Below are 22,681 nucleotides of genomic sequence, written 5' to 3'. Positions count from 1 at the left end.
AGTGTGTAGGGTTCAGACTTGCATCTGTGACTAACTTGGGTCATGGCGGATGTGGTGCTGCTGCAGGCCCGGTGGCGTCGTAAGTGCCGCTCACCCCTGCAAGGCGCAGCCCTCGATCCCTGGGCACCCCGTCGGGAGGACTCCAGGGGCTCTGAGCCTGAATCCTGGGGCGACTTCCGATCCCTCACCGAAGCTCCCATCGCTAGACTAGAGTCGCTGGACGAGATGGAATCGTTGTCTGTGAGTTCCTGACAACGCAGCCCAAACCACGCACCACAGACACAAATATCCCTTGCTCCCCTCTTTGCCTGATCTGCTGACATCACAACACTCATGCACTCATTCATGCACGTACTAAGTTACTCATGTCTACTGCCTATTCATACATCCTTCCTTACCATCCTTGTCATGTTATTTTGTCCCACTGTATCCATAATCTTAACACAACATACAGGTTTGCCACATCACCAACTCCCTGATTAAAAAACTTGTTAGTGTCCTACTACAAGCATCTTCCTCATGACCACCATCATCACTAATTCAGAACCTCAATATTTCTTGACCTACATGCTATGCCTCTGTCTCATTACCCCAGTTCACCCAACCATCACTTCAGTACTGTGCCACTGTTTCACCACTATATTTTCTTACTACCACCTCAACACTGTCTCCTTTTCAGAGCCAATGTAATCACTGCAGTCCACTCTAAAATCACCTCAGCACCAGTCTTCATTCAACCTTCACTTCAGTACCATTGTAAACAACCTCACTTAATTCCAGTACAAGACCATTATTCATCAACCACCACATCAGTTTGACTACGTCAATACCTGCATCCACTTTATTTCTCTCTCACCATTGACTGCTTTTTTTTGCTCACCCAAGGTTTTAATCTGTTCATTATTCTCTGCAAATATCTCAGTAAAGAAACATCATATTCATCAACTGTCTGCTGTTTATGTTTCTTCAGAATTATAAGTTACTGAAAATTCAAGTCAGTAAGTCAGTAATACAGTATATCACTCTTTGGCAGCAGTGATAAGGTTACAAAATGTTGTCGACTTCCTATATTCTTAGTTCTGCACGTCAGATTCTTCAGTTTTACTTATGGAGCACGCATAATGCTAACCATACCATTTATCTGCTTTACTTCCAAAATTTACCATGTACCCCAAAGATTGGTTTTTCATAAGATCAGATGGATATACTCGGATTAAAATAGTGGCATTACCTTTTCACATAACGTGGCTTCACTGTAAAGAAAAAATTCTGATGTACGATAACGTAATTTAGTTTGCTAATTATGCTTGTTTTTTCTGAATTTGTATTAGAAACATGATTTGAAGTTCATAGGATATCTTAAGTACAGAAAGATTTATGATAAAGAAGCAGAGATTACCTGCAACAGTAACCTTTTTATCATAAAAACAAAGCATTAACATTGACTTAACCATCTATCCTTGCCAAGTTTCTGCAATCTAGTAAAAATTTAGATGTTCATGTTAGTTTTGATTTCCATATCACATTAAGTTTATTTATATATATAACTTTCACATATAGGTATACACTAGATGCACTTCAGATGCCCATAATGAATATGCTGTCATATATGTATGCCAAAAAATTTGTTTTAAAGGTTCTATTACTTCAATGCACTGCTCAAATAAGTTATCTTACAAGAAGTTAGAAGCAGTAACTTTTGCATTGAACATAGATGTGAAGATTCATCCAAGGAGTCTAATCATTCTTAAGTGATCAACAGCTAACCACAAAGTAAGATCATCTTTACATTTTAAGTTTTATTTGATAATTTCCAGAATTCAAAGGAATATATTGCATAATTTATCCTTATAATAATTAAATCTAACTTTAGTTACTTTACAGTTTCATTACTAGTTTTCATAGGAAGGAAATTATATTTTCAAAAGAGGCTTCAACATTTTTAAGGTATCACTAAGGGATGGATGGTGGAAAGGAACATGTATCTGGGGATATCTTTTATGACCTGGAAGTTAAGAACCTACATAAGATATATATATAACATTCTTTATGGCAGATATTTTTATCTACATAGCTGTGTTTTTTACCAGATGAGTTAAAAGTTATACTTAGGATGTGAAGGGAATACTGTAAAAGCAAAATCAGTTATAAATACAATTTAAGAACTATCTATTTGATATGTTTCTTTTTTTTTTTCATACCATTTTGATATACAAAAACCTGGAAAGTGGCATTTTGAATGCTGAGGAATAGGAGAAAGGATGAAAATGATTTATGGGGGTACACATTATTACAAAAGGATTCTAGTGACTTTTTTTTTAGTTACAAAGAGTGAATTTTACCCAACCTAGTGCAGGTAGAGGGGCCTTTAACCCTTATATGATGGGCAACTTGCAAAAAGTTTATTAAAGTATGGACAAAGAACAAGGTCCTCAAATAATCTGTTTCCCATTACAAAATGAAAGATATTCATGTTGAAGTAAAGGATATGCACCAAAAGTGCACTAACATATGTCGATGCTGAAGTTAACTCCTAGATACCAGGGAACTCTGGAGAAATGGAGAAGGAAGGTATGCATTACAGTCGAGACATTGATGAGTCACTACTTATGCTGTTCATGTAAGGCAGAAACCAGTCACACCTAGTCGCCATACAAACATCATGATATTGGTGTGCAATTCCACAACCATTAGAATTACTATTATGACTCTCACTGTGACCTGGTTAGTCAGCTATATACAATTTTTAATTGTTTAAGGGTTAAACCTTACAAATGAGTATGTCACTTTTCAGTTTTAATTCAACAACTTTAGGAGTGAATTTTTAAGTGGTCTCTTACCGATATTATGTACTCTTTTCCTTAAAGGGAGGTTTGTCATGAAAATAATTGTGGCTATACCAACAGCTTCGTTGTTCTTAGAGAAGTAGTAGGTGGTCTTGGCAAGTTTCATTGATTTCAGGATCTGTCATTGGTGTATGAAGGGTATTGGTGAGTTTTTTTTTATCGCATATAGTGATTAAAGTCAAAACTTAAGCTGTCCAAGATGAAATGCATATTTTTGAGGGCCTAAAGTACTTCTATTCCACAAATTAAACTGGCTTTAACACAAGATGCTACAAAAGTTAACTGTGTCAGATGGGCTCAAAAGGTTTTGCTCTTATGATAAAATTCAGGAAGGCTTGATGGTTGTGCTAAAGTAATACAGGTAAAACATCTACTGTCTGAATTCCTTTGGATCAAGCAGTGTTCTGGTTTTGGAATTTTTCAGATTACCTTTTAAGTTACATATACTGATATTTCAGTTTTTTCAGCTTTTAAATGTTATTTGTATGTAAAATGTGTAAATATATACAATCTAAAATATCTAAAAAAAAAAAAAAGATTCATCATACTTATCCAAAATTCTTCCACGTCTGCACCTCTAACAGGTGTAATGTAGTTTGTTAAAATTAGTTTCATAAAAGAAATGGTAAAAACCACAGAAACAAGTGAGAAAGGCACAGAATACTGCTGCCTTAAATTCATCTTCAGAAGCTCATGTGCCATATTTGCAGATATCCTAATTATATTACAACAGCAACTGTTTTTGTACCGACTCACCACGTTCACTGCAACTGCATTTTTACAGATTACCTTTTTCCACCCTCACTTGCATTCAAAGATGTACATTTTTGGTATGCAGAGATGGCCTATGTTACAAGCATTTATAACTGGCATCAGGAAAAAATCCTGCTGTGTCAGATGCCTATATAACACAAAAGGGAAAGGTTTGCCCCTGTTTCTCCCATGCATTTACTCTCACTTCTTAAATCAACAGTTGTGCAGTCATGTCCACTTGGCCTAGCAAATTACCTACAGTCTCTGGACCACTAAGGATAATGATATTGATTCAGTGAATGTTGAACATGATACTGATCAAAACAGAAATATGACCTTGATTATGGTAACATAAACTAAGAGTGGAGTATTCAAGAACATGGGTCCACAACCCTCTTTTTCAGCCAAGTGCGGCTTGGAATTCAATAATAAATGGCCCGGAGAACTACATACAAAATGTGTGATATGCTGCTGGCAAGCTTGAGAAGGTGACTAAGATTGATTTGATTACATGCGTTTTTGGTAAATGAGAAATACAGATAAAAGGACTGGGGAAGGACTTTGGAGAAGGGTGATTGAGTTTGAATAATATTATGGTATTATCATAAGCATGTCCTACTTTTCATTGGCCCTTAGTTATTATACCTCATTTGATATTGAGATAAGACAGATATGTGTTGTCTTTTTTCCTAGTTCACTTTTTTCTTTCTATCTTTTTATTCATTTACAATTACCCCAGGACTTCTTTCTAAGATGCAGTCCTGGTGTTTCCCAGGACCTCTTTCCAGAGGCTCCTGCACCCAGTACTTCCAGTAGCAGGGAAACATGGACTCTGTTGGAGTCAGTGAGTTTTTGACAAGACTGTACTCCTAATGATATAGCCTCACAAAAGGTGACTTCACCTGTGGTGTATGGAGTCTGGCAACACTTTCTGTATATCTGAATATACATTGCATTTCTGATTGCTTATTTCTTGCTTTAATCCTTTGTAGTCAATTTTGACATATGTTGCATGATTACCACAAGTGGCAGCTGCAGTTGATCACTTATTACTTGCTAGTAAAGTGGCCAACTAGTTCATAAAGGTTGCAGACCCCTGTTCATAAACAAGTTAAAGCAGGCATATATGGAGATGGCTTAGGTCATTATGCAGCGTACTGTACATAACAATACTCACGTAAATCTGCGAATAATGTTAATGTCTGAAATAAATAAAATGTAATGAATAAGTGATACATCTGAAAAGTATGTAAATAAGGCATATGTAAAAATCCTATGGTGTGTAGTGAAACTTTATGAAATCATTATCTATTGTTTACTAGGTATCATGTTACAAAAATTCTCCAAAAGTGAAAAGTGTATGATTATTCTAAAATGAAAACAAATATGTGTGTGAGTTGTGTAACTGAGCATGTTGGTGGTCAGGCACTGAGGTGATGACATGATCTGTCAAGTCAGCTGCGATAAATCAGCTAGCTCACTACTGGCTGACGGACAAACTTCATATGTCTGCTCTGTGCCAAAGAAGGTAAGTTTGCCTGATTTTCTACTTTTCTTGATATTTCCTGTTAAATGAATACATTAAAATATTTTCCTGATTTTTTTTTGTTTTTTGTTTTTGGTAAACCCTTGCACTGGGGTCCCCCTAAATTTTTGAGGCTTCATTGTTCGGTAGTCAAAATCAAACTTCAGATGCTCAAATGCCATATTTGTGGAAATCAATTGAATGGGCATTAAGGTTTTGAATGTTTTTGGATTATGGACATTCACATCAGAGATCCTGTAGTTGTATTATTTATGCAGAAGGCTAAATTTGGCTATTAGATATTATGACTTTGGGATCATGTGTGTCGGGTAAATTAGAGATTAAATGCATTGCATCTGTCCCATGTAAATGGGCAATGTTACAAACAGTATACAAATACACAGATATGGTGTATACATATCAATCTATCTATATATATATATATATATATATATATATATATATATATATATATATATATATATATATATATATTTCTCCATTCAAACTCAGTATATATATATATATATATATATATATATATATATATATATATATATATATATATAGCGCTGGTGGCTGATTCATGTGAGAAACTGCAGAAGCTGGTGACTGAGTTTGGTAAAGTGTGTGAAAGAAGAAAGTTAAGAGTAAATGTGAATAAGAGCAAGGCTATTAGGTACAGTAGGGTTGAGGGTCAAGTCAATTGGGAGGTGAGTTTGAATGGAGAAAAACTGGAGGAAGTGAAGTGTTTTAGATATCTGGGAGTGGATCTGGCAGCGGATGGAACCATGGAAGCGGAAGTGGATCATAGGGTGGGGGAGGGGGCGAAAATTCTGGGAGCCTTGAAGAATGTGTGGAAGTCGAGAACATTATCTCGGAAAGCAAAAATGGGTATGTTTGAAGGAATAGTGGTTCCAACAATGTTGTATGGTTGCGAGGCGTGGGCTATGGATAGAGTTGTGTGCAGGAGGATGGATGTGCTGGAAATGAGATGTTTGAGGACAATGTGTGGTGTGAGGTGGTTTGATCGAGTAAGTAACGTAAGGGTAAGAGAGATGTGTGGAAATAAAAAGAGCGTGGTTGAGAGAGCAGAAGAGGGTGTTTTGAAATGGTTTAGGCACATGGAGAGAATGAGTGAGGAAAGATTGACCAAGAGGATATATGTGTCGGAGGTGGAGGGAACGAGGAGAAGAGGGAGACCAAATTGGAGGTGGAAAGATGGAGTGAAAAAGATTTTGTGTGATCGGGGCCTGAACATGCAGGAGGGTGAAAGGAGGGCAAGGAATAGAGTGAATTGGAGCGATGTGGTATACCGGGGTTGACGTGCTGTCAGTGGATTGAATCAAGGCATGTGAAGCGTCTGGGGTAAAACATGGAAAGCTGTGTAGGTATGTATATTTGCGTGTGTGGACGTATGTATATACATGTGTATGGGGGTGGGTTGGGCCATTTCTTTCGTCTGTTTCCTTGCGCTACCTCGCAAACGCGGGAGACAGCGACAAAGCAAAAAAAAAAAAAAAAAATATATATATATATATATATATATATATATATATATATATATATATTCCCTGGGGATAGGGGAGAAAGAATACTTCCCATGTATTCCCTGCGTGTCGTAGAAGGCGACTAAAAGGGGAGGGAGCGGGGGCTGGAAATCCTCCCCTCTCGTTTTTTTTTTTAATTTTCCAAAAGAAGGAACAGAGAATTGGGCCAGGTGAGGGTATTCCCTCAAAGGCCCAGTCCTCTGTTCTTAACGCTACCTCGCTAATGCGGGAAATGGCAAATAGTTTGAAAGAAAAGAAAGAAGATATATATATATATATATATATATATATATATATATATTTAAGAAACTTTTGTTTCGACCACCTCAGATTAGGCTTTTTGGAAATTTTGAATAGGAAAGAAATTCATTGATCTCAAATGACAAAATATAATCTCAAAAGCAGATCAGCCATATTTTGACATAAAAAGTCACTTAAGCCAAAGGAGACTGTGAATTTGATGGACATACCAAGTTATTTAATCGAAATTATTGATGTATGAAAAAGCATTTTTTTTTTTTTTTTTTTTTGAAAATTGTTGGCGTGAGATAACAGCTGATACCGAGATACTCTTGATATCTGGCAATAAAGTAAAGCAACAGCTGTCTTGTTTGTGTCCATTTTATGATAATTGACTCCTTCCATGCAATATACTTTCCTTGTTTGATTGGAGAGATTTGGCAGGTTTCATTAATGGTACTCCCCGCAAATTATCTTATGAAGTTGTCTGTGACCAGTATCACAGTATTACTCATTCATTGTTTTACATATCAAGAGTTACAGACATTAACTACTTCTTGTTGCTTAACTACCAGTTTATTTACATGCATGGTATATTTCATCCTTTTATTCTAGTTACAAAAACACTAACATTTGCACATAGTTATAGTGCCAAATCTTTTTTAACGCGAACTTTTATCATACACATATCACTTAATTAATGCTCTCCAGACTTGGCTGTACTATGAACTAATGAGATCCTTTCATGGATCTTGGAGAATGAGGAGTCTCCAGCCCCCTTATTCTGTGAGATTTATGCCTCGCACCCTCCACAAACCATTCAAATAGTGGTTTTAGCAATAACTGATCAAAGAACTTCTCTCCACTCGGCAGCCACTACCTGACAATAAAGTAATCATCCAAACATGTCGGACATATTCCAACTTTTTCTATTTTCCAATCATGACCAGGGCTATATGCCATTGTAGTGATATTACTTAGCAAGGATCATACATTTGATAAGTGGATATGTTTTGAGCAGTCTGAAACCTTACATTTCACAGGTTGTTGACTTGGCAGACATTCCCTGTCTGATAGCTCAGGTTCTTTTTGTTTCATATAAAGTGGAATTTATAAATATATATATATTCTTTCTTTTCTTTCTTACTATTCGCCATTTCCCACATTAGCGAGGTAGCGTTAAGAACAGAGGACTGGGCCTTTAAGGAAATATCCTCACCTGGCCCCCTTCTCTGTTCCTTCTTTTGGAAAATTAAAAAAAAATGAGAGGGGAGGATTTCCAGCCCCCCACTCCCTTCACTTTTAGTCGCCTTCTACGACACACAGGGAATACATGGGAAGTATTCTTTCTCCCCAATCCCCAGGGATAATATATATATATATATATATATATATATATATATATTTTTTTTTTTTTTTTTTTTTATACTTTGTCGCTGTCTCCCGCGTTTGCGAGGTAGCGCAAGGAAACAGACGAAAGAAATGGCCCAACCCCCCCCATACACATGTACATACACACGTCCACACACACAAATATACATACCTACACAGCTTTCCATGGTTTACCCCGGACGCTTCACATGCCTTGATTCAATCCACTGACAGCACGTCAACCCCTGTATACCACATCGCTCCAATTCACTCTATTCCTTGCCCTCCTTTCACCCTCCTGCATGTTCAGGCCCCGATCACACAAAATCTTTTTCACTCCATCTTTCCACCTCCAATTTGGTCTCCCTCTTCTCCTCGTTCCCTCCACCTCCGACACATATATCCTCTTGGTCAATCTTTCCTCACTCATTCTCTCCATGTGCCCAAACCATTTTAAAACACCCTCTTCTGCTCTCTCAACCACGCTCTTTTTATTTCCACACATCTCTCTTACCCTTACGTTACTTACTCGATCAAACCACCTCACACCACACATTGTCCTCAAACATCTCATTTCCAGCAAATCCATCCTCCTGCGCACAACTCTATCCATAGCCCACGCCTCGCAACCATACAACATTGTTGGAGCTACTATTCCTTCAAACATACCCATTTTTGCTTTCCGGGATAATGTTCTCGACTTCCACACATTTTTCAAGGCTCCCAAAATTTTCGCCCCCTCCCCCACCCTATGATCCACTTCCGCTTCCATGGTTCCATCCGCTGACAGATCCACTCCCAGATATCTAAAACACTTCACTTCCTCCAGTTTTTCACCATTCAAACTCACCTCCCAATTGACTTGACCCTCACCCCTACTGTACCTAATAACCTTGCTCTTATTCACATTTACTCTTAACTTTCTTCTTCCACACACTTTACCAAACTCCGTCACCAGCTTCTGCAGTTTCTCACATGAATCCGCCACCAGCGCTGTATCATCAGCGAACAACAACTGACTCACTTCCCAAGCTCTCTCTCTCTCTCTCTCTCTCTCTCTCTCTATATATATATATATATATATATATATATATATATATATATATATATATATATATAGTGGGGGAGGAATGCGATGGATTTAGGGAAGCAGTGATGGCTTGCGCAAAACATGCTTGTTGGGATGAAGAAGTAAGATTATTAGTGAAAGAGAAGAGAGAGGCATTTGGACGATTTTTGCAGAGAAATAATGCAAATGACTGGGAGATGTATCAAAGAAAGAGGCAGGAGGTCAAGAGAAAGGTGTAAGAGGTGAAAAAGAGGGCAAATGAGAGTTGGGGTGAGAGAGTATCATTAAATTTTAGGGAGAACAAAAAGATGTTTTGGAAGGAGGTAAATAAAGTGCGTAAGACAAGGGAACAAATGGGAACTTCAGTGAAGGGGGCTTATGGGGAGGTAATAACAAGTAGTGGTGATGTGAGAAGGAGATGGAGTGAGTATTTTGAAGGTTTGTTGAATGAGTTAGATGATAAAGTGGCAGATATAGGGTGTTTTTTGGTCGAGGTGGTGTGCAAAAAGAGAGGGTTAGGGAAAATGATTTGGTAAACATGGTTTACCCCAGACGCTTCACATGCCCTGATTCAATCCACTGACAGCACGTCAACCCCGGTATACCACATCGATTCAATTCACTCTATTCCTTGCCCACCTTTCACCCTCCTGCATGTTCAGGCCCCTATCACTCAAAATCTTTTTCACTCCATCTTTCCACCTCCAATTTGGTCTCCCACTTCTCCTCGTTCCCTCCACCTCCGACACATATATCCTCTTGGTCAATCTTGATACTCCCTCACCCCAACTCTCATTTGCCCTCTTTTTCACCTCTTGCACCTTTCTCTTGACCTCCTGTCTCTTTCTTTTATACATCTCCCACTCAACTGCATTTTTTCCCTGCAAAAATCATCCAAATGCCTCTCACTTCTCTTGTACTAATAATCTTACTTCTTCATCCCACCACTCACTACCCTTTCTAATCAACCCACCTCCTATGCTTCTCATGCCACAAGCATCTTTTGCACACTCCATCACTGATTCCCTAAATACATCCCATTCCTCCCCCACTCCACTTACTTCCATTGTTCTCACCTTTTTCCATTCTGTACTCAGTCTCTCCTGGTACTTCCTCACACAAGTCTCCTTCCCAAGCTCACTTACTCTCACCACCCTCTTCACCACAATATTCACTCTTCTTTTCTGAAAACCCCCACAAATCTTCACCTTAGCCTCCACAAGATAATGATCAGACATCACTCCTGTTGCACCTCTCAGCACATTAACATCCAAAAGTCTCTCGCGTGCCTGTCAATTAACACGCAATCCAATAACGCTCTCTGGCCATCTCTCCTACTTACATATGTATACTTATGTATATCTCGCTTTTTAAACCAGGTATTCCCAATCACCAGTCGTTTTTCAGCACATAAATCTTCAAGCTCTTCACCATTTCCATTTACAACACTGAACACCCCATGTATACCAATTATTCCCTCAACTGCCACATTACTCACCTTTGCATTCAAATCACCCAGCACTATAACTCGGTCTTGTGCATCAAAACCACTAACACACTCATTCAGCTGCTCCCAAAACACTTGCCTCTCATGATCTTTCTTCTCATGCCCCGGTGCATATGCATATATATATATATATATATGCATAGAAAAGCAAATGGATTTGTATGTAGCATTTATGGATCTGGAGAAGGCATATGATTGAGTTGATAGAGATGCTCTGTGGAAGGTATTAAGAATATATGGTATGGGAGGCAAGTTGTTAGAAGCAGTGAAAAGTTTTTATCGAGGATGTAAGGCATGTGTACGTGTAGGAAGAGAGGAAAGTGATTGGTTCTCAGTGAATGTAGGTTTGCGGCAGGGGTGTGTGATGTCTCCATGGTTGTTTAATTTGTTTATGGATGGGGTTGTTAGGGAGGTGAATGCAAGAGTTTTGGAAAGAGGGGCAAGTATGAAGTCTGTTGGGGATGAGAGAGCTTGGGAAATGAGTCAGTTGTTGTTCACTGATGATACAGCGCTGGTGGCTGATTCATGTGAGAAACTGCAGAAGCTGGTGACTGAGTTTGGTAAAGTGTGTGAAAGAAGAAAGTTAAGAGTAAATGTGAATAAGAGCAAGTTTATTAGGTACAGTAGGGTTGAGGGTCAAGTCAATTGGGAGGTAAGTTTGAATGGAGAAAAACTAGAGGAAGTAAAGTGCTATAGATATCTGGGAGTGGATCTGGCAGCGGATGGAACCATGGAAGCGAAAGTGGATCATAGGGTGGGGGAGGGGATGAAAATCCTGGGAGCCTTGAAGAATGTGTGGAAGTCGAGAACATTATCTCGGAAAGCAAAAATGGGTATGTTTGAAGGAATAGTGGTTCCAACAATGTTGTATGGTTGCGAGGCGTGGGCTATGGATAGAGTTGTGCGCAGGAGGATGGATGTGCTGGAAATGAGATGTTTGAGGACAATGTGTGGTGTGAGGTGGTTTGATCGAGTAAGTAACGTAAGGGTAAGAGAGATGTGTGGAAATAAAAAGAGCGTGGTTGAGAGAGCAGAAGAGGGTGTTTTGAAATGGTTTGGGCACATGGAGAGAATGAGTGAGGAAAGATTGACCAAGAGGATATATGTGTCGGAGGTGGAGGGAGCGAGGAGAAGTGGGAGACCAAATTGGAGGTGGAAAGATGGAGTGAAAAAGATTTTGAGTGATCGGGGCCTGAACATGCAGGAGGGTGAAAGGTGGGCAAGGAATAGAGTGAATTGGATCGATGTGGTATACTGGGGTTGACGTGCTGTCAGTGGATTGAATCAGGGCATGTGAAGCGTCTGGGGTAAACCATAGAAAGTTGTGTGGGGCCTGGATGTGGAAAGGGAGCTGTGGTTTTGGGCATTATTGCATGACAGCTAGAGACTGAGTGTGAATGAATGGGGCCTTTGTTGTCTTTTCCTAGCGCTACCTCGCACACATGAGGGGGGAGGGGGATGGTATTCCATGTGTGGCGAGGTGGCGTTGGGAATGAAAAAAGGCAGACACTGTGAATTGTGTGCATGAGTATATAGGTATGTGTCTGTGTGTGTATATATATGTGTACATTGAGATTGTATAGGTATGTATATTTGCGTGTGTGGACGTGTATGTATATACATGTGTATGGGGGTGGGTTGGGCCATTTCTTTCGTCTGTTTCCTTGCGCTACCTTGCAAACGCGGGAGACAGCGAGAAAGTATAATAAAAAATAATATAATAATATATAAATATTTTATATATATTTTGCTTTGTCGCTGTCTCCCGCGTTTGCGAGGTAGCGCAAGGAAACAGACGAAAGAAATGGCCCAACCCACCCCCATACACATGTATATACATACGTCCACACACGCAAATATACATACCTACACAGCTTTCCATGGTTTACCCCAGACGCTTCACATGCCTTGATTCAATCCACTGACAGCACGTCAACCCCGGTATACCACATCGCTCCAATTCACTCTATTCCTTGCCCTCCTTTCACCCTCCTGCATGTTCAGGCCCCGATCACACAAAATCTTTTTCACTCCATCTTTCCACCTCCAATTTGGTCTCCCTCTTCTCCTCGTTCCCTCCACCTCCGACATATATATCCTCTTGGTCAATCTTTCCTCACTCATTCTCTCCATGTGCCCAAACCACTTCAAAACACCCTCTTCTGCTCTCTCAACCACGCTCTTTTTATTTCCACACATCTCTCTTACCCTTACGTTACTCACTCGATCAAACCACCTCACACCACACATTGTCCTCAAACATCTCATTTCCAGCACATCCATCCTCCTGCGCACAACTCTATCCATAGCCCACGCCTCGCAACCATACAACATTGTTGGAACCACTATTCCTTCAAACATACCCATTTTTGCTTTCCGAGATAATGTTCTCGACTTCCACACATTCTTCAAGGCCCCCAGAATTTTCGCCCCCTCCCCCACCCTATGATCCACTTCCGCTTCCATGGTTCCATCCGCTGCCAGATCCACTCCCAGATATCTAAAACACTTCACTTCCTCCAGTTTTTCTCCATTCAAACTCACCTCCCAATTGACTTGACCCTCAACCCTACTGTACCTAATAACCTTGCTCTTATTCACATTTACTCTTAAATTTCTTCTTCCACACACTTTATCAAACTCGGTCACCAGCTTCTGCAGTTTCTCACATGAATCAGCCACCAGCGCTGTATCATCAGCGAACAACAACTGACTCACTTCCCAAGCTCTCTCATCCCCAACAGACTTCATACTTGCCCCTCTTTCCAAAACTCTTGCATTTACCTCCCTAACAACCCCATCCATAAACAAATTAAACAACCATGGAGACATCACACACCCCTGCCGCAAACCTACATTCACTGAGAACCAATCACTTTCCTCTCTTCCTACACGTACACATGCCTTACATCCTCGATAAAAACTTTTCACTGCTTCTAACAACTTTCCTCCCACACCATATATTCTTAATACCTTCCACAGAGCATCTCTATCAACTCTATCATATGCCTTCTCCAGATCCATAAATGCTACATACAAATCCATTTGCTTTTTTAAGTATTTCTCACATACATTCTTCAAAGCAAACACCTGATCCACACATCCTCTACCACTTCTGAAACCACACTGCTCTTCCCCAATCTGATGCTCTGTACATGCCTTCACCCTCTCAATCAGTACCCTCCCATATAATTTACCAGGAATACTCAACAAACTTATTCCTCTGTAATTTGAGCACTCACTCTTATCCCCTTTGCCTTTGTACAATGGCACTATGCACGCATTCCGCCAATCCTCAGGCACCTCACCATGAGTCATACATACATTAAATAACCTTACCAACCAGTCAACAATACAGTCACCCCCTTTTTTAATAAATTCCACTGCAATACCATCCAAACCTGCTGCCTTGCCGGCTTCTTCCGCAAAGCTTTCACTCTGTTTACCAAATCATTTTCCCTAACCCTCTCACTTTGCACACTGCCTCGACCAAAACACCCTATATCTGCCACTCTATCATCAAACACATTCAACAAACCTTCAAAATACTCACTCCATCTCCTTCTCACATCACCACTACTTGTTATCACCTCCCCATTTGCGCCCTTCACTGAAGTTCCCATTTGCTCCCTTGTCTTACGCACTTTATTTACCTCCTTCCAGAACATCTTTTTATTCTCCCTAAAATTTAATGATACTCTCTCACCCCATCTCTCATTTGCCCTTTTTTTCACCTCTTGCACCTTTCTCTTGACCTCCTGTCTCTTTCTTTTATACATCTCCCACTCAATTGCATTTTTTCCCTGCAAAAATCGTCCAAATGCCTCTCTCTTCTCTTTCACTAATACTCTTACTTCTTCATCCCACCACTCACTACCCTTTCTAATCAACCCACCTCCCACTCTTCTCATGCCACAAGCATCTTTTGCGCAATCCATCACTGATTCCCTAAATACATCCCATTCCTCCCCCACTCCCCTTACTTCCATTGTTCTCACCTTTTTCCATTCTGTACTCAGTCTCTCCTGGTACTTCCTCACACAGGTCTCCTTCTCAAGCTCACTTACTCTCACCACCCTCTTCACCCCAACATTCACTCTTCTTTTCTGAAAACCCATACAAATCTTCACCTTAGCCTCCACAAGATAATGATCAGACATCCCTCCAGTTGCACCTCTCAGCACATTAACATCCAAAAGTCTCTCTTTCGCACGCCTGTCAATTAACACGTAATCCAATAACGCTCTCTGGCCATCTCTCCTACTTACATAAGTATACTTATGTATATCTCGCTTTTTAAACCAGGTATTCCCAATCATCAGTCCTTTTTCAGCACATAAATCTACAAGCTCTTCACCATTTCCATTTACAACACTGAACACCCCATGTATACCAATTATTCCCTCAACTGCCACATTTCCCGCGATATATATATATATATATATATATATATATATATATATATATATATATATATATATATATATATATATCGCGGGAAATGGCGAATAGTATGAAAGAAAGAAAATATATATATATTTTCTTTTTCTTTCATACTATTCGCCATTTCCCGCATTAGCGAGGTTGCATTAAGAACAAAGGACTGGACCTTTGAGGGAATATCCTCAAATGGCCCCCTTCTCTGTCCTTTCTTTTGGAAAAAAAAAAAAAAAAAAACGAGAGGGGAGGATTAGGGAGGATATATATATATATATATATATATATATATATATATATATATATATATATATATATATATATTTATTATTAATTTATTATACTTTGTTGTTGTCTCCCGAGTTAGCAAGGTAGCGCAAGAAAACAGACAAAAGAATGGCCCAACCTTCCCATATACACATGTATATACATACACGTCCACACACAGACATATACATATATTCACATGTACATACTTCATACTGTCTGCCCTTATTCATTCCCATCACCACCCCACCGCACATGAAATGACAACTCCCTCCCCCCACATGTGTGCGAGGTAGCACTAGGAAAAGACAACAAAGACCACATTCATTCACACTCAGTCTCTACCTGTCATGTATGATGCACCGAAACCACAGCTACCTTTTCACATCCAGGCCCCACAGAACTTTCCATGGTTTACCCCAGACGCTTCACATGCCCTGGTTCAATCCATTGATCACGTCGACTCCGGTATACCACATCGTTCCAATTCACTCTATTCCTTGCACGCCTTTCACCCTCCTGCATGTTCAGGCCCCAATCACTCAAAATCTTTTTCACTCCATTATTCCACCTCCAATGTGGTCTCCCACTTCTCCTTGTTCCCTCCACCTCTGACACGTATATCTACTTTGTCAATCTTTCCTCTCATTCTCTCCATGTGACCAAGCCATTTCAAAACACCCACTTCTGCTCTCTCAACCACTCTTTTTATTACCACACATCTCTCTTACCCTTACATTAAATTACTCGATCAAACCACCTCACACCTCAAACATCACATTTCCAGCACATCCACTAACCCACACAATTCTATCTATAGCCCATGCCTCGCAACCATATAACATTGTTGGAACTACTATTCCTTCAAACATACCCGTTTTTGCTTTCCAAGATAATGTTCTCAACTTCCACATATCCATCAACACTCCCAGAACTTTCGCCCCCTCCCCCACCCTATGATTCAAGTCCAATTCCATGGTTCCGTCTGCTGCCAAATCCACTCCCAGATATCTAAAACACTTCACTTCCTCCAGTTTTTCTCCATTCAAACTTACCTCCCAGTTGACTTGTCCCTCAACCCTACTGTACGTAATAACCTTGCTCTTATTCACATTTACTCTCAGCTTTCTTCTTTCACACACTTTACCCAACTCAGTCACCAGCTTCTGCAGTTTTTCACATGAATCAGCCACTAGCACTGTATCATCAGTGAAAAACAACTGACTCACTTCCCAAGCTCTTTGATCCACAACAGACTGCATACTTGCCCCTCTTTCCAAAAATTTTTTTATTCACCTCCCTAACAACCCCATCCATAACCAAATTAAACAACCATGGAGACATCACACACCCTTGCCGTAAACCTACATTCACTGAGAACCAATCACTTTCCTCTCTTCCTACATGTACACACGCCTTACATCCTCAAGAAAAACTTTTCAATGCTTCTAACAACTTGCCTCCCACACCATATATTCTTAATACCTTCCACAGAGCATCTCTATCAACTCTATCATATGCCTTCACCAGATCCATAAATGCTACATACAAATCCATTTGCTTTTCTAAGTATTTCTCACATACATTCTTCAGAGCAAACACCTGATCCACTCATCCTCTACCACTTCTGAAACCACACTGCTCTTCCCCAATCTGATGCTCTGTACATGCCTTCACCCTCTCAATCAATACCCTCCCATATAATTTCCTAGGAATACTCAACAAACTTATACCTCTGTAATTTGAGCACTCACTTTTATCCCCTTTGCCTTTGTACAATGGCACTATGCAAGCATTCCGCCAATCCTCAGGCACGTCACCATGAGTCATACATACATTAAATAACCTTACCAACCAGTCAACAATACAGTCACCTCCTTTTTTAATAAATTCCACTGCAATACCATCCAAACCCGCCGCCTTGCCCGGCTTTCATCTTCCACAAAGCTTTTACTACCTCTTCTCTGTTTACCAAATCATTTTCCCTAACCCTCTCACTTTGCACACCACCTCGACCAAAACACCCTATATCTGCCACTCTATCATCAAACACATTCAACAACCCTTCAAAATACTCACTCCATCTCCTTCTCACATCACCACTACTTGTTATCACCTCCCCATTAACCCCCTTCACTGAAGTTCCCATTTGTTCCCTTGCCTTACGCACTTTATTTACCTCCTTCCAAAACATCTTTTTATTCTCCCTAACATTTAATGATACTCTCTCACCCCAACTCTCATTTGCCCTCTTTTTCGTTTCACCTCTTGCACCTTTCTCTTGACCTCCTCCCTCTTTCTTTTATACATCTCCGACTCATTTGCATTATTTCCCTGCAAAAATCATCCAAATGCCTCTCTCTCCTCTTTCACTAATAATCCTACCTCTTCATTTCACCACTCACTACCCTTTCTAATCTGCCCACCTCCCATGCTTCTCATGGCACAAGCATCTTTTGCACAAGCCATCACTGCTTCCCTAAATACATCCCATTCCTCCCCCACTCCCCTTACGTTCATTGTTCTCACCTTTTTCCATTCTGTACTCAGTCTCTCCTGGTACTTCCTCACACAAGTCTCCTTCCCAAGCTCACTTACTCTCACCACTCTTTTCACCTCAACATTCTCTCTTCTTTTCTGAAAACCTCTACAAATCTTTATCTTCGCCTCCACAAAATAATGATCAGACATCCCTCCAGTTGCACCTCTCAGCAAATTAACATCCAAAAGTCTCTCTTTCATGCATCTATAAATTAACACGTAATCCAGTAACACTCTCTGGCCATTTCTCCTACTTACATATGTATAATGTATATCTCTCTTTTTAAACCAGGTATTGCCAATCACCAGTCCTTTTTCAGCACATAAATGTACAAGCTCTTCACCATTTCCATTTACAACACTGAACACCCCATGTACACCAATTATTCCCTCAACTGCCACATTACTTACCTTTGCATTCAAATCACCCATCACTATAACCCGGTCTCGTGCATCAAAACTACTAACACAGTCACTCGGCTGCTCCCAAAACACTTGCCTCTCATGACCTTTCTTTTCATGCCCAGGTGCATAGGCACCAGTAATCACCTATCTCTCTCCATCCACTTTCAATTTTACCCATATCAATCTAGAGTTTACTTTTTTACACTCTATCACATACTCCCACCACTTCTGTTTCAGGAGTAGTGCTACTCCTTCCCTTGCTCTTGTCCTCTCACTAACCCCTGACTTTACTCCCAAGACCTTCCCAAACCACTCTCTCCCTTTACCCTTGAGCTTCGTTTCACTCAGAGCCAAAACATCTAGGTTGCTTTCCTCAAACATACTACCTATCTCTCCTTTTTTTCTCATCTTGGTTACATCCACACACATTTAGACACCCCAATCTGAGCCTTCGAGGAGGATGAGCACTCCCCGCATGACTCCTTCTTCTGCTTCCCCTTTTAGAAAGTTAAAACACAAGGAGGGGAGGGTTTCCAGCCCCCACTCCCGTCCCCTTTAGTCGCCTTCTACAACACGTGAGGAATGCGTAGGAAGTATTCTTTCTCCCCTATCCCCAGGGATAATGTATATTGGTGTTGGTGGTTTTGATGCACCAGACCGGGTTATAGTGATGGGTGATTTGAATGCGAAGGTGAGTAATGTGGCAGTTGAGAGAATAATTGGTATACATGGGGTGTTCAGTGTTGTAAATGGAAATGGTGAAGAGCCTGTAGATTTATGTGCTGATAAAGGACTGGGATTGTAAATACCTAGTTTAAAAAGAGAGATATACATAAGTATACGTATGTAAGTAGGAGAGATGGCCAGAGAGCATTATTGGATTACGTGTTAATTGATAGGCGCGCAAAAGAGAGACTTTATGATGACAATGTGCTCAGAGGTGCAACTGGAGGGATGTCAGATGATTATCTTGTGGAGGCGAAGGTGAACATTTGTAGAGGTTTTCAGAAAAGAAGAGAGAATGTTGGGGTGAAGAGAGTGGTGAGAGTAAGTGAGCTTGGGAAGGAGACTTGTGTGAGGAAGTACCAGGAGAGACTTAGTACAGAATGGAAAAAGGTGAGAACAAAGGAGGTCAGGGGAGGTGTGGGAGAAATGGGATGTATTTAGGGAAGCAGTGATGGCTTGCGCAAAAGATGCTTGTGGCATGAGAGGCATGGGAGGTGGGCAGATTAGTAAGGGTAGTGAGTGGTGGGATGAAGAAGTAAGATTATTAGTGAAAGAGAAGAGAGAGGCATTTGGACGATTTTTGCAGGGAAATAATGCAAATGAGTGGGAGATGTATCAAAGAAAGAGGCAGGAGGTCAAGAGAAAGGTGTAAGAGGTGAAAAAGAGGGCAAATGAGAGTTGGGGTGAAAGAGTATCATTAAATGTTAGGGAGAATAAAAAGATGTTTTGGAAGGAGGTAAATAAAGTGTGTAAGACAAGGGAACAAATGGGAACTTCAGTGAAGGGGGCTAATGGGGAGGTGATAACAACTCATGGTGATGTGAGAAGGAGATGGAGTGAGTATTTTGAAGGTTTGTTGAATGTGTTTGATGATAGAGTGGCAGATATAGGATGTTTTGGTCGAGGTGGTATGCAAAGTAAGAGGGTTAGGGAGGATGATTTGGTAAACAGAAAAGAGGTAGTAAAAGCTTTGCGGAAGATGAAAGCTGGCAAGGCAGCGGGTTTGGATGGCATTGCAGTGGAATGTATTAAAAAAGGGGGTGACTGTATTGTTGACTGGTTGGTAAGGTTATTTAATGCATGTATGATTCATGGTGACGTGCCTGAGGATTGGCGGAATGCTTGCATAGTGCCATTGTACAAAGGCAAAGGGGACAAAGGTGAGTGCTCAAATTACAGAGGTATAAGTTTGTTGAGTATTCCTGGGAAATTATATGGGAGGGTATTGATTGAGAGGGTGAAGGCATGTACAGAGCATCAGACTGGGGAAGAGCAGTCTGGTTTCAGAAGTGGTAGAGGATGTGTGGATCAGGTGTTTGCTTTGAAGAATGTATGTGAGAAATACTTAGAAAAGCAAATGGATGTGTATGTAGCATTTATGGATCTGGAGAAGGCATATGATAGAGTTGATAGAGATGCTCTGTGGAAGGTATTAAGAATATATGGTGTGGGAGGCAAGTTGTTAGAAGCAGTGAAAAGTTTTTATTGAGGATGTAAGACTTGTGTACGTGTAGGAAGAGAGGAAAGTGATTGGTTCTCAGTGAATGTAGGTTTGCGGCAGGGGTGTGATATGTCTCCATTGTCGTTTAATTAGTTTATAAATGGGGTTCTTAGGGAGGTTAATGCAAGGGTTTTGGAAAGAGGGGCAAGTATGCAGTCTGTTGTGGATGAGAGAGCTTGGGAAGTGAGTCAGTTGTTGTTCGCTGATGATACAGCACTGGTGGCTGATTCAGGTGAGAAACTGCAGAAGCTGGTGACTGAGTTTGGTAAAGTGTGTGAAAGAAGAAAGTTGGGAGTAAATGTGAATAAGAGCAAGGTTATTAGGTACAGTAGGGTTGAGGTTCAAGTGAATTGGGAGGTAAGTTTGAATGGAGAAAAACTGGAGGAAGTGAAGTGTTTTAGATATCTGGAAGTGGATTTGGCAGCGGATGGAACCATGGAAGCGGAAGTGAATCATAGGGTGGGGGAGGGGTCGAAAGTTCTGGGAGCCTTGAAGAATGTATGGAAGTCGAGAACTTTATCTCGGAAAGCAAAAATGGGTATGTTTGAAGGAATAGTGGTTCCAACAATGTTGTATGGTTGCGAGGCATGGGCTATGGATAGAGTTGTGCAGAGGAGGGTGAATGTGCTGGAAATGAGATGTTTGAGGACAATATGTGGTGTGAGGTGGTTTGATCGAGTAAGTAATGTAAGGGTAAGAGAGATGTGTGGTAATAAAAAAGAGTGTGGTTGAGAGAGCTGAAGAGGGTGTTTTGAAATGGTTTGGTCACATGGAGAGAGTGAGTGAGGAAAGATTGACCAAGAGGATATATGTCTCAGAGGTGGAGGGAACGAGAAGAAGTGGGAGACCAAATTGGAGGTGGAAAGATGGAGTGAAAAAGATTTTGAGTGATTGGTGCCTGAACATGCAGGAGGTTGAAAGGCGTGCAAGGAATAGAGTGAATTGGAACGATGTGGTATACCGGGGTCAACGTGCTTTCAACGGATTGAACCAGGGCATGTGAAGCGTCTGGGGTAAACCATGGAAAGTTGTGTGGGGCCTGGATGTGGAAAGGGAGCTGTGGTTTTGGTGCATTATTACATGACAGCTAGAGACTGAGTGTGAGTGAATGGGGCCTTTGTTGTCTTTTCTGAGCGCTACCTCGGGCACATGAGCGGGGAGGGGGTTGTTATTTCATGTGCGGCAGGGTGGCAATGGGATTGAATAAAGGCAGACAGTATGAATAATATACATGTGTATATATGTATATGTCTGTGTGTGTATATATATGTATACGTTGAGATGTATAGGTATGTATATTTGCGTGTGTGGACGTGTATGTATATACATGTGTATGAAGGTGGGTTGGGCCATTCTTTCGTCCATTTCCTTGCGCTACCTCGCTAACGCGGGAGACAGCGACAAAGCAAAATAATAGAAAATATATATATATATATATATATATATATATATATATATATATATATATATATATATATATATATATATATATATATATATATATATATAATATATTATCCCTGAGATAAGGGAGAAAGAATTCTACCTCTGTATTCCCCATGTGTCATATAGGGTGACTAAAGGGGGTAGAAGCTGGGGGCTGGAAACCCTTCCCTTCTTGTATTTTAATTTCTAAAAGAGGAAACAAAAGGAGGAGCCAAGCAGGGAGTACTTATCCTCCTCGAAGGCTCAGACTGGGGTGTCTAAATCTGTGTGGATGTAACCAAGATGAAAAGAGAGATAGGTAGTATGTTTGAGAAAAGAAACCTGGACGTTCTGGCTCTGAGTGAAATGAAGCTCAAGGGGTAAAGAGGAAGAATGGTTTTAAAATGTCTTAGGGGTAAAGTAAGGGGTTGGTGAGAGGACACAAGCTAAGGAAGGAATAGCACTACTCCTTAAGCAGGAGTAATGGGAGTGTGTGATAAAATGTAAGGAAGTGAATT

At 40.5% G+C, this 22,681-nt stretch overlaps 1 protein-coding gene and 1 long non-coding RNA gene across 2 annotated transcripts in view; one reads left to right on the top strand and one right to left on the bottom strand.

The window, feature by feature from the left end:
• The window catches only part of sei (potassium voltage-gated channel seizure), a 924,474-nt gene that overhangs the window by 745,978 nt on the left and 155,815 nt on the right, over nucleotides 1-22,681 (top strand). Inside the window, exon 23 of the mRNA XM_071664734.1 lies at nucleotides 67-240. Within this exon, the coding sequence (XP_071520835.1) occupies nucleotides 67-240 (174 nt within the window). The remainder of the gene's footprint in view (nucleotides 1-66; nucleotides 241-22,681) is intronic.
• LOC139750236 (uncharacterized) overlaps nucleotides 259-22,681 on the bottom strand; it is a 562,931-nt gene continuing 540,508 nt past the window's right edge. Inside the window, exon 3 of the long non-coding RNA XR_011713106.1 lies at nucleotides 259-2,964. This is a non-coding gene — a long non-coding RNA (uncharacterized lncRNA). The remainder of the gene's footprint in view (nucleotides 2,965-22,681) is intronic.

This window comes from Panulirus ornatus, chromosome 9 (genome assembly GCF_036320965.1).
Source record: "Panulirus ornatus isolate Po-2019 chromosome 9, ASM3632096v1, whole genome shotgun sequence".
NCBI classification, from domain to species: Eukaryota; Metazoa; Arthropoda; class Malacostraca; order Decapoda; family Palinuridae; genus Panulirus; species Panulirus ornatus.
This window is presented reverse-complemented; position numbering and strand designations above follow the sequence as displayed.